The sequence below is a fragment of the Crocodylus porosus genome, unplaced genomic scaffold (genome assembly GCF_001723895.1).
Source record: "Crocodylus porosus isolate Cpor-Errol unplaced genomic scaffold, CroPor_comp1, whole genome shotgun sequence".
NCBI classification, from domain to species: Eukaryota; Metazoa; Chordata; order Crocodylia; family Crocodylidae; genus Crocodylus; species Crocodylus porosus.
In genome coordinates this window covers 164,675,440-164,691,920 of record NW_017728906.1, presented here as the reverse complement: position 1 = coordinate 164,691,920, position 16,481 = coordinate 164,675,440, and the positions used below count along the sequence as shown (strand labels likewise).

At 43.1% G+C, this 16,481-nt stretch overlaps 1 protein-coding gene across 3 annotated transcripts in view; it reads left to right on the top strand.

Moving 5' to 3' along the window:
- MTUS2 (microtubule associated tumor suppressor candidate 2) overlaps nt 1–16,481 on the top strand; it is a 323,047-nt gene that overhangs the window by 274,787 nt on the left and 31,779 nt on the right. For all 3 annotated transcript variants that reach the window (XM_019530126.1, XM_019530125.1, XM_019530127.1), the window contains 2 exons: nt 711–777; nt 16,013–16,227. In XM_019530126.1, coding sequence (XP_019385671.1) covers nt 711–777; nt 16,013–16,227 — 282 coding nt within the window. The remainder of the gene's footprint in view (nt 1–710; nt 778–16,012; nt 16,228–16,481) is intronic.

Here is a 16,481-nt window from a genome sequence, read left to right as displayed (position 1 = left end):
TACACCTCAGAATGTAATAAGTACTTTGTTTTTAGAAGACAGAAAGAGGAAAAAGATTTTTTTCCCAGAGTTATGGCTGCATCGAACAGGGGTAAAGCCTACTATTCAGCTGGTCTGCATGGGTAGATCTGTGATTTTGAAAAGAAGTAAAGAATCTTCAGAGCAGATCATGAGCAGCTAGCAAACAGCAAAATTGCCAGAAAAGGTTAGCTTGATTAGTGAAACATCAAAACCATTAAAAAGGAGAAGTGCTATGAAGTGTGTCTCTGTAGTGAAAAGACTGAGCCATTAAGTAAGTTGACTCTCTCAGCTGCCTTAATAGCAGTGCCACAACTTCTGCACTGTAGAGGAGGAATCAATGCAGGGTGCTTCTATCCTGAGCAAAAACTGAGCTTCCCCACTTAATACATACAACCCAATTTTGAGGGCCAGATCTGGGGGGAAAAGATGTGTGCTGTATATGAGAAAATACAGTATAAATACAGATATCTATCTATAAGCAAGTACTTACACTGCTCTATTCCATGCTTCCCTCTGAAACATGGGTCAATATTGCCTGCCCGGTTTAAAAAAAAAATAGTTCATTATAATTACAAAAAGTAGACCTGAAAAATTTACCTAATTTGGTTTAGTAAATAAACGTGTGAAAGTGCTTATCTGGAATAAGCCTAGGCACAATACATATATTTTCTTTTCCTTTGTTTTAACAGAATGAAAGTGCCCTTGTGAAAGAAAAGGAGCTGTCAATTGAGCTTGCAAACATCAGGGATGAAGTGGGTAAGTAGGGCATCAAACCCAAGCAGTTTAAAAATGTACTTTATCAGTTCATATAAATGTGTAATAAAAGCAGTTACCCCTAGCAACATGAAACTAGGGAACCTACACAGATGTAATAAAGCAGAATGAAAAGTGCCCTGTAGTGGGTTTTTGTGGCCTTGCAGGGAATAATAATTTTACCTCTCTGTTGTTGTGGAGACAGGTCCATAACTGTACCCAGTGGAGCTAATCATGCATTATCTTTACTATACACAGACAGTGATCCATAAATTTGTAACATCTGTTCTCAAATAGAGTCTCCACTTGCCACCCCCTGCTGAGGAGGAGGCTCAGGTCATGCATACTTTGATGAAAAGTGGGAAGTCAGCAGATGCTACAGTGTACCATGAGCTTGGAATTCCTCACCTTGTTTGTCTAAGTGTATGTGTACTGCAGCCCAGTCACAAAGTAGAAAGCACCAAGGTCAAAAACCAGTCACTGTTTTGTAAAAAGGATCACTTAGTAAAATATTCAAAATATCTCCATAAGCTTTCCATCCTTGACAGTTAAATCCACTTCTTCTACTCATTCTGTCTGTTCTGTAAACATGATGAGCATGTGTTCATTTCTCTTTACATTTGGAAAGCTTATAGGAAAGGTAGTGACCATAAAAAACATTCCTTAGATAGAGAGAAGCAAGCCCTACTCAAGACCCAAGCTCAAGACTGAGTTCCTTAGATCTGAATCTTCCCAGAACTGATTTGACTAATAACACAAAGTCAGAAATACTGAGCAGGGCAGAAGTGGAGGGAAACCTGGTCATCTGACAATGAACCCGCATTGTTCCTGGCTAATAGAAAGATGAAGGCCAAGTAGGGGAGTAGGCAACTGGGAGAAGGCAGCCAAGAGCCTTCAACATTAGTTGCAAATCATGTTAATGCTCCATTTTTAAATGGTTTGTAAAGGGTTAATAAATTATTATCAGGAACCAGATCCAAAAAGGGATATAGGTACATGCTTTCCCTGGCCTAGCTTTTAGGCATCTTGCCCAAAAGGGAATGAAATGTACACATAGGGATTAGGCATCTCTGTTCTATCTACTTTAAAATAGGAGTGAAGGGCACTTCAGTTTGGGGGCCACAGTATTTAACAGGCTAAGCAAGGGGAGAATTGATTCAGACAGTAGGAAACACTGAAGTGTGGGTCTGAAATCCCACTTCTCCCCCCAGGCTCAGGCACCTATCTCAGGGCTGCAGGTAGTTGCCCAGGTGAGAGAGATTTGCAGCACTGAAACCTCTGCCTAGGGCAGTAATTCTCAACCAGGGTGCCACAGTATCCTAGGGTGCCTTGAGATCCTTTCTAGCATATCATGAGATGTTAGCACTGCTAGGTGTGCAAACATGATTCACAAGATAAACCATGAGATAGGAAATCATAGTGTTTAAAATATTTTTCCTTGCTGTGGTCTTTTGAGTTCTTTGCAGCAGAAGAGTTGCTGTATTATTTTTCTGTAGTCAAAACATGAGTGAAAATTAAGAGCTGGCTTTTTCTGAGGAACACTTTGAATCTAAAGGATGCCTTCAGTATAAAAAGATTGAGAGCCACCAGCCTAGAGCTAGGAGCCAAGGTCAAATATTTGGGTTCAGGCAGATGCCTGGTGCCTATACTATCTTGGTGACCAAGAGCTCTCATCCTGTAAGTGGGAGATCTGAATTCTAGGCCCTCCTCAGCCTGAAAGGGTCTAAGCCCAGCTCTCTGATCTACAAGTGTCCAAAGCACTGGGTGAGATAAAGCAGCCTCCACTCCTCTTACTGAACAACAGTTGCTGCACAAAATGAAATTTAAGATTCTTGGGGCCAGAGAGAAGACAGTCAAGAGACAGCCTGATTCTGTTGCTCCGTGAGGAGGGGACTTCAACATTTTGCCCTGGTTCCTGGAACTGCTTATGCATTTTACATTAAGGAGTCACTGAACAAGCCATATAAATGGCACTGGGGATTAGCTACACTCCCACCAGGACACTTAAGAGTTTGCCTATACTACTTGGCACTGGGTCTCAGGGAAGGCAAGACTAAGCACACCCAGCCCATGCTCGAACCACATAGATCTGATGGCTGTCTCCACAAGTGGATGTTGATCAGTGAGCCTTCTCAAGATTCATTCCTGGTGGCAGTTCTTGAACTCTTGTCGTTGGTCTCCAGCAGGTCTCAGACTGGCTGCAGGAGACAAGTCCAGAGTAGCCCCAGGTGAATGTCCAGCTTTGGAGCAGGTCAGCAGGCTCCAGAGAGCAGGGTATGCCTAGTCCTATCCTCCACCAGCCTCACCACCAACCTAGTCTAGGCTCTCACAGCAGGACAGTGGTGGCTTAACTCAGCTGTAAGCACTTATTTTCCAGCTGAAGTACACCTTAAGCACCTAACTCCTTTTTTGCATCCACCTATAGGTGTTTAATAAGCAGTTAATCAATTTTTCCAGATGGAGTTCAACAAGTTAATGGGTTGTACACAATGATGGCTTACAACCATGTATAACACAACACTTTATAGCATATTATATAGCCTATGATAGCTCAGACTTCTCTGAACCAGCTAGTCTCTGAGGTGCCACGTTCCCCTGGCTTTTGCCTGACTTAAGACTAACATAGTTAACCACCTCTCACCTCTTGGGATATAATAGTAATTTATTAACCCTCTACAAGTGGGAAGTGTGACTATTAGCTTGATCAAGTGTCTCCCATCACATGTCCCACAGGTGGGTAAGTGCTGGAGACTTCTACTCAGTGCAGAGCACTATACTTCATAGCCTAACCTTACCAGTACATTCCACCCACCCTCACGCTTGCATAAAAGCCCAGCAACTTGTGCTCCCTGCTGTGCCCTTCAAAGAGGCTTGCATTACCAAAGCCTGCAGATGTATGAAATTTCATACTGAAGCTACCTCACTGCCCCATCCCCATGAACACCACAGCAGGGACTAAGACAACGTGTACTCTATCACTTTTGTCTCTGTTTTTTTTCCATCTATGCTTTATGCCCCCCCGCACCTCTCAATGCAATTGCTATACCAGGTTTGTTTTCCAGGCAGGGCATATCTGAAGAGTTCTGTTTTCAAAACCCATCTCTTCTTTTAAAGTTCTGTGTACTGCTAAGAGTCTGGCTTTGATCCTGCCTGACTTCAGAGAATGCACAGCAGGGTTTACCAGGTTGTTTCTCTCTCAGGGTTTACCAGGTTGTTATGCATTAGAGATGCATAAGCTTTTGTCTGTATGGTGCACCTCTAATCTCGTCTTCTGCCTAAAGCAACATGAGACATCTGAAATGGTCTGTGTTCCTAGACTCACTTATTGTAGCAAACTTAAGACAAAGGGTCTCAGCTGTCTGCTCTCTGTCCAGAGTAAAACTTTCAAGGACATTTATCAACCATCAGGTTTCTCAACCAAAGATAGGGAGGTTTCTCTGAGACAACCCAGTCATTTCCACTGGACAGGGTAGGACCTGTAGGAGGAAGAGTGAATGAGACACCTGTTCTTTAACATGGTATAATAGAGGGAGATTGAGAGTCTGCTGTGGGGCTGTGTGGTTGGCCTCTCATAGCTGAGTCATCTGGGAACAGTCTCTTATATAAGTCATGGCTGAGGTGTGGATTCAGGCCTTCAGAACACAGGATGCCTTAATTGCTTTGCTGCTGCACCCCTGAAACTTTAAAGGAAGACTGTTAAAGGAAAAGGATGCTGGGAAAGAGTAAAATTATGAGACTGTTTCTATATACCTCCTTAGAAACGTAGATGTGTTTATGACTCCTCACCACTGACTGTAGTTCTAAGACTAACATTCAGTGCATGGCCAGATTGTCAGCCATGGCATGGTAACTCTGGAGGGCATTGCAAAGGGCTAGGGACACAAGTTACACATAAACTGGTTTAAATGATCAGAAACTGGTTTAAACCTGTAACAGAACAGAAGTTCAGTGTGCATAAACCAGTTTCCAAATGGCTAAAACTGGTTTAAGATAAACCTAGTTTCATAGTTTCTAGGGTTGGAAGGAGACTGAGCAGATCATCGAGTCCAACCCCCTGCCATGGCAGGAAAGAGTACTGGGGTCAAATGAGCCCAGCAAGGTGTATGCAACCTGATTGAATGTAGTATATCAGACTTAACTGATTTAGGTCAAACCGATTTATGAAATTTCTGTCCCAAACCCCTTCCTGGTTCAAGTTAAATCAGAGTCCTCCAGCATCCCAGCATGCTTTCCAGACCTGGGTTGTACTGTCTGCTCCAGAGAGCAGAGCTGGCTCTACCCTTCTGCTCCCTAGCTGGAGCAGTGAGGGCTGACTCACTGGCCTCCCCAGGCAAACCCTGGCTGGGGTCAGGGGCCAGGGAGATGAGGTTAAACTCCTCTTCCCCCAAGTATATAGCTGTCCTTCCATGCTTACTTACTGCTGGTTGCAACTGTGGACTACAAATCCCAGAGGAACCTGGAAACAGGAAGACAAAGTGATAAGCAACCCTGCAGAGTCCTGATACTGTGCTTGTAAACTGCAAATCCCAGAGATCTCAGGGGCAGCAGGAAGAGGAAGAAAACACACAGCCCCTGCTGGCTATGTGCCAGAGAGCTGTACTTTAGCACCCCCCAGCTTCTGGCTTGCACCACTGCAGGCATGTGGCTGCGTTTCCTGAATCAAAAGGGAATGTCTGTTCATTTGCTTATTGATACAATTTTTTGCAGCTTAAACTAACCTGCAAAGACTTAATCTTTTCAGCCTCGGGCTTTTTGACCGTCTATACTTAGCCAAGGTGACACTAATTCAAAGCCTCTATAAATAAAAACTCGCTGAGCTCCCCTCTAATCTGACCTGGATGCTAAAGGTCCAAAGGGACCTACAGACCATCCAGTAATCAAAAGGACATAAGAGCACCCTGACATCACCTCCTTTTCCTAGGCCATACCTTTTACACAGGCGAGTTCCACAAGTGTGCAGGTTACAGTGCAGCAGCTGTTTAAAAAGCTGAGCAGCATTTGCTTTTCCTACAGCCCAAATAGTGAGCTCTCCTTGTCCTTGGCAACATAATGGGTGTGTCTATGTGTTCATTAATACACAGTGGTTACTGCACATTTATTTAGTACTTGTATAATCAAGTACTAAATAAATGTGCAGTAATTGGAGTTACAGCACAGTAGCTCTGGCGAATTTCTTTTTGGTGACACTACCGCACATTAGCCTAATAATACTGTGCAGTAGCATATTAGCACAGTTTGTGCTGTGACACGCCACTGCGCAGGATTATTAGGCTACTGCACATTAGCATTTCATGTAGATGTGCTCAGTGCTAGTTTTATGTTAGAAACCTTCTGCATTCATGTATCAACATCAGGAAGGGACAAAGACTAGCATCCTAAAAGAGTTCAGAGACTTGTTTGATCCAATGACCACTGAATTGAAAAGGGAGCCATTCCATTGGCTTTAGTCCTGGCTAGAGCATACTTCTACTTTCCATTGAAATGGTTCTATGTAGTATTATTGCTTTTATATTCTTACAAAATACCATGTTTACAACAGCACTGAGTTCAGCCTCGAGGAAACCTGAGAGCGTCCACAGACCTTCAAGCCATACATTTTTTCTTTATTAAAAATACTTGTAGAAATGTTTTTTAAAATCTTGGCATGGCATTTTCTAGCCATCCATAGACAGTGAACATGTGCACAATAGCACATGTTCATTGCACACCACAGTACAAAAATATTGCACAATGACAAGATATTAAAAAAAACCTAACCAGCAGGGCCTCATTTGGTATGTGTGCATATGTACAGAAGATGAACTCCTGTAGTTCTGAAGAGCATCAGGAAATCCTGTTTTATAATCTGCTGTACCTGCTTCCTTTAGCAGTTTTATATTTCTTAAAAAATAGTTTTACAAGCTTCTCTTTAGACACAGTAGCATCGCCAGGTACAAACCATGATGTGACACTACTGCTCAGTAGTAATGAGCTACTATGCAGTAGTAATGAGTAGGGGTGTGTGAAGTGGTCCTATTCAGTTCAGATTTGGATTTGGCCCAAATCAGGGACAGTGATTCAATTCGTAGATTCGGATCACTGTCCCTGATTCAATTTGGCCAAATCCAAAGATTCAATGCTGGTTCAGAGAATCAGTGATTTGGACTTAGACACAGTTTTAAACGTTTTCTACATACGTTGAGGTACCAGGCATGGCTCATAATTGCTGCGATGCTGGAATGAATGGAGCCTCCCACAGGAGGTGGGGGGTGGAGGGGGCCTCCACATGCTCAGTGGCGAACCCAGAAGTGGACCAGAAGTACTTCCAGTCCACTTCTGGGTCTGCCAGGGGACACACTGGGGAGCCCCCCCCATGCCTCCCTGGCTCAGTGATTGGCTATGGTGGGACCCTGGGTGCCACCCCCAGACCTAGGAGGCACCAGTCACTGAGTCGGGGAGGTGCGGGGGAGGACCCCCGGCGCGCTTCCTGGCAAACCCAGAGCTTCTGATCCACTTCTGGGTCTGCTGCCGAGTGCGCTGGGCAGCCTCCTGTGCTTCTCTAGGACACTCCATGCGTCCCAACATTGCAGCATTCACGAGTCCCTGCTACCTAAAGGTATGTAGAGAAAAACATTTAAAGCTGTGTCTATGTCCGAATCTCCAAATCTTTCCTTATCTCTCCAATTCGATTCAGAGAGATTAAAGGGTCTCCTGATTCAATTCGGATTCAGAGATCCAGCTGCTAAATCAGGCCAATTCTTTGCCAGATTGAATCAGGGACCAAAGCCTCACACAGCCCAAGTAATGAGCTACTGTGCAGTAAGCATCACCAAGCAACCATGAATGATGAAAATAAAAAACAACTGCTCAGTGGGTGTCTCATGTAGACACACCCAGTGAGTACAAAGGGAAGGTTTTTTTATTTTCTTCATTATATCGGTATGCCTGATGTACAAATTCTCATTCTACCAACCTTTTTTTGCAAATAAAAGAATGACATGTTTTTGTTGGGGTTGACATGTGAAAAACCATCTTAGGGTAAATTGACAAGTAAAGAATTTGAGAAAACATACCTGAGAATTGACTATTTTGAATATCTTCTGTAGGGGTAAAAAGGAATGCCTCTCAATAACTTAAAAATAACAAATACAGGGTACTTAATTAGTTTGTACATTGGTTCATAATTTCTCATAAAGAAGAACTATCTTTTAAAGATTTCCCATATACAAACATCTGAATAAGCCAATAAAACAATACCAGACCAGACAGGGTGGACTGGAATCTACTTGTACAGTAAAAGCATTTGATGTTTATGAAAAGGTTATATTTCAAGATTACTGCATTAGGGCTTAATTGAGCTTGTTGCACATAGCTCCGTTTTGCCTCAGTCAACCTTGACAATGGATACCAATAGGAGTCCTAAATCCAAAGCAATAAAAGAATAAAACTTAATCCTAATTCCAGAGTTATTAAAATCATGATTTCAAAGGAATTCTTGTCTGTTAAAAATATCCGCTGTTGTTAAAGCATCATTCATTTTAGGTCTCTTATGTCTAAACGTAAAGTGAAATAGGGAAGTATTTCTTCATTCCTGGTACACATGGAAAATGCACACATAGCCATCTTTATAAACACAGGGGGATTTGATTTGTTCTCTTAAGAAGTATCATTTGCTTATATATTTTGCCAGAAATGCCAGTGTTTGTACAATGCTCCACTCCATCAGTGGTGGAATGAAAAAGCCCATTTTTTTCAATTTTTAAATAAGTACACTTTCAGTCATTACTGAAAAGCTATTGAAGCACAGAGCCTGATCATGGCAGACCATGAGTGCCTCCTTCTGTTCCCACCCCCCTCACAATTCCGGTACAAATCAATGGTTGTTGAGGGCCCCCGTACCTTCCTAGATCACGTTTCAAGTTAATTACAGTAATATGACAGCTTGTAGTAAAGTATGGCATGTGAGCGGGGGTAGGTGGAAATGCCTAGATACTGAGAAAAACAGAAAACATTCACATTTTGAACTGAAAACCAGATTATCTGAATGCAAAAGAGTATATACACATGTATGTGTAGTACTTATGTCCAAGTTTCTGAGACAAATTATGTAGTCCTTATTTAACAAGATTCCCATCAAAGGAAAAAAAGCTGAATCTGAATAAAGCCTGTGAGATTTCTGTGAATCTACAATGGCAGTCATAAGTAAAAGAGGAGGAGTCTACACATAGTACAAAGATATGTGGATTGTTATCTCTGAACAGTGACTGTAAGGACAGCCCTGGTATCAGAAATAGATAAACTGTATAAGAGTTCACTGTCATCAAGACCCAGTCTAGTAATTCCCTCGAGAAGACAGGCATTGATTATAAAAAATGCACTCAGCCAGTGAGTCTAGATTTGTTACTAAATTCAGTATGGTGCAAAAAGTGCAAGAGTGTCATTCCATCCATGACCTTTAGCTTTTCCTCACATTCTGAAATTGGCCTGAAAGCTGCTTTGATTGTCTGTTGTGCACAATAGTCCATAAGTCTGTCAGAAAGGGAAATAACATAAGATTGGTGCTAGAAATCTGCGGAGCAATGATGTCAACTACTGTGATTTAACCTAGAGCAGGTTGCCATCCCAGTAAGTGTCACTTTAAATCAAAGTCACATACAGCCTGTGAACCACAACTGAAACATCCACAGGGAAAAAAATCCAGTGTTAAATCCTTTCAGTATGATGTGGTTTATATTTTGTTACCACATTAGTGGCTGCTGTAGTCTCCACAGCAGCTGAGGTTTTTGAAATTTTGCATTAGTTACGGCATTCCTGAAGTTGCTGTTGGTTAGCAGTAAATATAGCTTCACTCTGATCTTGTCCCAATGCTGTTGTGCTATATATTTTGTGCTTTGTACATTTTCATGAAATATATATTGGGCTGGCTTGTGCATATAATACCGTGGCCAGTGCTAAAACAGAAGTGTACATGATTCATTCTCATCCAGAACTCCTCCTGACTGGTCCAGCAGAGATCATAGAGTAGAAGCTTTTCATTGGGTGCCAAGTGTGTGCTCTCCACACCCAACCAGCTCTATTAGCCATGGGAGACAGATATATAATCATAGGAAATTAGGTAGACTAGTGGAGCACAACCTTTTTGTCCAGCAGGCCAGTCCCTCTTGTTAAATAAGAACTACATGATTTGTCCCAGAGACCTGGACACAAGCACTACACATACATGTGTGTACACTCTTTTGTGTTCAAATATGTGAAAGTTTTCTATTTTGATAAGTATCTAAGCATTTCCACCTACCCCCACTCACAAGCTATACATTACTACAAGCTGTCATATTATTGTAATTAACATGAAACATGATCTAGGAAGGTATGGGAGCCTTCAGCTCTCATTGATTTGTACAGGAATTGGCGGGGGGCAGGGGGGAACAGTGGAGGAGGGCAAGCTCTTTGCTTCAATAGCTTGATCAGACTCTTTGATTGAAAAGTTATCTGGTCCCTGTGCAGGCCAGATCCAGTCAGCGGACCCAATCTGGTGGCCTGGACAGGGACAGCGAGACCCTGGCATCTGGCTATGTGGAGCGTGGCGGAGGCAGCATGGCCCTGATCCTGGGGCTTGACCCAGCCCCAACCCACCCTCATGGCAGGGGGCATGAGGGACCCAGCCCCATGGAGGGAAGGAGGGACCATGGTCAAACCCCACAGGAGGAAAGGGGCATGCCTGGCCCCAACCTAGCTGGCAGGACAGAAAGGGATTTGGCCCATCCCCACAAAGGGAAGGGGCATGGCCCAGGCCCAAATCAATCTCACAGTGTGCAGGGATCCAACCAGCCCCAACCTAGTTGGCCAGAGGGAACGAAGCATGGTGTAGACCCATGATGGGAGGGGCATGGGGAAGAAAACAGCACAGACTAGCTCTACAGGGGAAGGGTGTATGGCACAGCCTCAACCCAACCACACAGAGGGAAGGGGCATGGCCTGGAGCTAACCTGGCTCTGTGTGGGGAGGCTTATGGTCCAGATATGATCCACCCCATGGGTTTTAGGATTTTGGTAGTGGGGAGGGGTAGGAGCATTAGTGACACTGGTCCCCCACTGCCAAATTTCCAAACCTTTCGAGAATCCCACAGGCCAGATTCCAAGGCTCTGCAGGCCACATTTGACTTACAAGCCAAAGGCTGAAATAGACAATCTCTTCATATCTCTCCCCCTGCTCAGAACAGGATCATCCCCATCTATACCATCTGTGATAAATATTTATCCATCGTGGACTTAACTTCCAATGAAGGAAATTCCACAACTTCTCCAAAGTCATCAGTTACAGTGCTTAGCCACCCTAACTAAAAAAACTCTTCCTAATATCTCATCTAAATCTCCCCTGCTGCAGTGTAAGCCCATTACTTCTCATCCTGTCACTAAAATCATCATTCTCTTTGTAACAATGCTTTTTGTATTTGGAGGCTGTTGTTGACTCTCCCCTTAGTCTTCTCCTCCCTAGACTAAATCATCCAGTGGTCCCACCCTGTCCTCTATTCTGTGGGTGCATCTGCATGAGACATTTACTAATTAGCTCCACAAAAAATATCACCATGTACACGTGCGGTGCTATTAGGCCAAAGCAAACTAATTAACTCCAGCTAGCTCTACATTGTAGCACCCTCATGCCCCAGTCAGCCCCTCCACAGCAAGTTGAACCAGGTCAGAGCAGCCCCAGGCTGGCGGACTGATTCCCAGGGTCCTCTGTCAACTGGGGCTGCTTGGCCCCAGCTCAGCATGCTGCAGTCCTGGGCACAAGTACAAATATGGAGCCCAGGAGCAATAGACTCCCAGCACAAACTGTGCCATTGCATGTACAGACGCACCCAGTTTCTCCTGGCTATTTAGCACTTCCTCTAGCAGGAACCAGTCCTCTGATTTCCTCAAAAGCATTGTGTGTGCACCTTACAAAGAGGCACAAGAGAAGAAAGGTGACCTCTCCTCAGCACAGGAAAAGAACACCTTGCTAAGTCACTACACAAATCACCCTTTCTGTCAGATCAATTACAGATGAACCTCAAATACTTTTGGGTCAAATTCCTTCCATTTAATGATGACCAGGAATTCATTTCATAACCTAAAAAGCCAAGATGCCACAGTAGGGAAGCAGATGAATGTGGAATCACCAAGAGACTTATATAGGTGTTAAATCTGCATTATATTTGAAAGAAGTTTAGCTCTGATAACACTTAATATAGTCAGAGCTTCCCAAAGAGGTCTAGAAAGAAAAGAATTATCTTCTTGGTTGAATTTTGGGTATTGCACACAAAAGAATCCCATGGTATTTTAAAGTTCATAGGTAAGGGTCTTCTAAAGGGCAGAATGAAGCTTCTATATATTAAAATATTCATGGTTACTATCTTACCTGTTGTATTGAATGAATTGCTTGTCTAACCTAAGCTGTATCTTACTGTATTTATGTAATGCTTCTAATATATAAGTTATACTCTCAGCTAGTGTAAATCAACATTAGTGTACTGATTTCCTCCATTTGAGGATTTGGCACATTATATCTTTTTTTCTATAGCATCTTTCACTAAGTTCTGATCTTGCTCCATTTAATTCACATTGGTGAAGCATTTAGAAAATGTTGCGTAGCAATTTTCTTCTGCTTAAAAAAATAAGAGCTTAGTGTCACATGAGCAGTGACGCCGTGTGCTACTGTTAGAAACAAATCTGCGCCCATTAGGGCGCACATGTAAACATACTCCCAGGCACAGTTTATTGCACCTTATATTAGCATGCAGTAACCTTACTGCACATTAATTGCATGTGTAGTCTCACCCAGTGTCTATTACCAAAATCCAGGCTCATTAGCAAAATTTGCAGGCTCTCTATTCAGACCTCTTCACTTGCTTTGTATGTAGAGGTTTTGTTGGGTTTTTGTGTTATGTGTGGAGTGTTTTTTTAAAGAATTAGTTTCCTCTAGTTCAAAACACATATTTTTTGCCAGGTCCTCTGTGTTGTGTAATCTTATTAGAGAATCTGTTGAAAGATATGTTTCATTGCAGGTCCAATTTAAAGCCTGAGTAGGTTTCGATTATAATGAATCCAGAGCCTGAAGCTTGATCTCTTTGTATTTCTGCTCTTTCATAGTTTTATATAACAATGGAAAACTGATATGGAATGTCACAGAATACAACCACTCAACAAATGAGACTGCATTTAAAGTTATAATACAACCCCCCCCAAGAGAAAAAATATGTAAACTGCTGATGTTCTACATTAGGTACATGATGGGCACGTCTACATGTGCCTGTACAGTGACATTGCTACTGCCCTTTTGGAAGTACTAAAGCACAGCGTAGTAGCAGCCCATACTGCACCATACACTGGGCACACCATTATTTTTAGTCGCTACATCACTGTAGCAGTGTGCTATAATGAGGGAGCACACTTCTACAATAAAATAGCTGTTGGTCACATGTAAATGCATGTGGTCACTATGTCGCTTTAGTGCATCACTATGGCAACATGGCATCACGTGTAGACACACCGGATATGTGGTAGGACTTTATCTGCTGGATACATGCTTAATTTGGTCAGTCCCATCTTCCGTCTACCTATAGTGTTAGTGAGGTTCTGGAAAGAGCAGGAACTCTATTTCAGTGGTCTAAAAGCTGTCATAGGAAAGGGAATAGACCCAGGATAGCAGCATCCACCCACTCTCTCCAGTCCTGTGAAATGTCAGCTGTAAAAAATTCCCCAGCAACCTAGGGTTAAGGGACTGGCTTTTGAGATGGCCCTGGCTGAGAGTAAGTGGTGGCATGGGGAGCCAGCTTCTTTGCAGGGTATCATTCCCTCGGGAACTCTGCCAGTTAATTCTTGTGGAACATATGATGACCTTGAAATCATTCATGTGTGCATGTTCTACTCCATATTGTCATTCCCCAACAAAAGGGCATTAGCGTACAAAGACAGAGGGCAGGCATGAAGATTCAAGCCTGAAGCACAGTTAACAGGGACAGGTCTTCTATGCAGATGTTACAAGCTGCTGGAATCTTATTACACCTTAGTGGACCCTACTTAAGTCAATCAAAAGACTTCTGTGGACCTCAGGAAACCGGACCACATCTTTCTAGGGCCTGATCTTTGGCAGTTCCTATCCCACCAGCTAAATAGGGCCTCTGGATTCTGTGGCTGCATCCAGATGTGCAGGCATGTGTGGTTTGTGGTGCTGCAAACCTCTTTGCAGTGCCACAAACCACACTCCCAGAATGGTAAAACAAATTTTGCTACCAGGAAATCTTGGTAGGAAAAAACAATGTGAAAAAAGCAGTGTGGCACATTTGAGGAGCGTGTGTCAGCAGACACAGAGGCTTGCTACTCCTGAGAGAGGCCCTGGCTGCTGGGCCAGAGCATCTCCACTTCTTTAGTTATCCCTGGCTCTTCCAGCATGCCAGGAGCCAGGAGGAGCGGGGAAAGAGTGTGGCTCCACCTGCCCAGACTCTGGTTTCTGGAGGTGCATGCTGCTGCCATGTACTCCACCCCGCTTTTTTAAGCCATGGGTTATCTTGACCCTGGGATTTCCCAGGATCAACCCCTGCCCCTGCACTGCTGATTAGAAGCATGGGGATACTTGTGTGTACAGCACTGCAAATGGATTTGTGGCACTGCATACCACGCTCATCTGGATGTCCCCTGGGAGTGCAAACACATAGTTTCCTGGATCAGTTTGCCATTCCTGTGTTTCTTCTGCAGGGGGAAATGATAGGGAATCAGAGAATCATAAAGGGATTTCTAGAATATATAAATGACATGGGTACCTATCTCATGGTGGGCTGGATGTATTGCAAATGGGATTTTTCATGAGAGGTTCAGTACCTTTTCATTCTAGATAGACTTGTTTCAGGATTGCCAGCTGAAAGCAAGAGCTGCAGAAGTTCATGGAAAAGGAAAACAAGATTTAAAAAAAGTTAACTGGGTTTAAGTTTCAAGACTAGCCAGGGAATTCAGCAGAGTCTAGGACCATTCTTACTTTATCCCAACACATTTCCAACTCCCAAAAGATACCATGTTTCTGACTGGATAATCTGTGTTCAAAGCCATTTTGAAGTGCCTCAGTAAAAATGGAAAATACTTGCAGAAAATTGGCAGTACCTAAGGGAGTATTTAGATTTCAGGAGCTGCAGGTCCTGGAGAAATACCTGAGCTAGCTTTAAACTAGCTGTACAAACACAGCAACATGGAGTTCAGTGCAGGCTGCAGCACCCACCCAAGAATGAGTTACTTCAGTAGTTAGCCTTCCCTGAGCTCTGTGCTGCTACCTCTACTGTGCTATCAGTACCTTAGCTAGCTAGTTTAAATCTGTGCAGGGTGTTTCTACACGAGCTATCCTGGCCACTTCAGTCTGAAAAATGGGATCTGATGAACTGAGTGACAAGACACAAGCACAAACAGCAATAAAAATACTTACCTTGAAATCACAAAAATGTGATATGGGAATTATAAAGCAAGTGGATTAATGAAACAACATTAACTTTGTTCACCCAGAGATGCCACAGCATCCACTGCCCAGATTTACACCATCAGGTGGGTCAGCAATCTTGTGATTGTTACTTGAAAGAAGAAGGCGGCATGGATGACCAGTACAGCCATGCTACTCAGAAGCTGATACTTCTTCCAAACTAGCCATGCCTGTGGCAGGGTTCTTAGGGAAAGGAAATTCATAGTACAATTAAAACCCCTCTCTCTTTATTTGCTTTGTTACATTCAGTATCCATAGGCTTAGAGTCAAATTCCTAGAAATAAGCTGATGCAACTTTGTAGAGTTCTCTGTCACTTCTGCACCTGCTTACTTCTGTTAACATAGAAGAATAATTGTGATGAGCATGGGAGTCCCATTAGCAGTTATTGCCTTCTATTTGGCCCTTTCATGTATTTTCCTTAGTCTCAAGAAGCACACAGACCTGGTAATATAAAAGCAGCTTTAAACTAATGATCTTCTCCTCTATAAGTAATTTATTTCTGAACCAGATTTATGCCATTTATTTTCTTTCCATGTCCCAATTTCTCCTGTAGGCCGAATGAGTTTGACAGGGAACTGCATGGGTGTCTCAGGCAGTAGAGGAAATCCACTCCTCCTATTCAATATTACAGTAGTGCCTGGGAAACCCTGGCATAAACCAAGAACCCACTGTACTAGGTGCTGTCAAAAAAGAGACAAGACCTGCCTCCCCGATCTTACAGGGTAAGGTGTGGTTGATTGCCCTGTTTTGTCTCAACAGCCCTCAACACAGCACGGTGTGAAAAATTACAAAAAGAGAAAGAGGAGCTGGAGAAGCAATTTGAGGATGAGGTGAGGAAACTTCACTGGCAACAGCAAGAAGAGCTTCAAGCCCTTGAGGACAGGCTGCAGTTACAATACAGCAGTGAACTAGAATGTCTGCAAGAAGAAAACAAGCTTCAACTCATGAGAATCAAGTGTCAGCACCAGGAACAGGTCAGCCATAAATTGTTCACATGAGGAGGCTAAATCAGTTTAAATTAAGTGTAGGTGACAAGAGAGCTGAATGTATTGACCTTCTCCAGTATGATGATATGAGTCACAAGCTGTGACATGAGTCACAAGTCACAAATGAATAGATCTAGGATTATCTCCCTTATCCAAAGAAAAGTTCATACTTCAGAGTTATACAACACGACCTTGAGGTCCCACTTTATAAAATGCTTTATGAATGGCTCTCCTGTGAAACA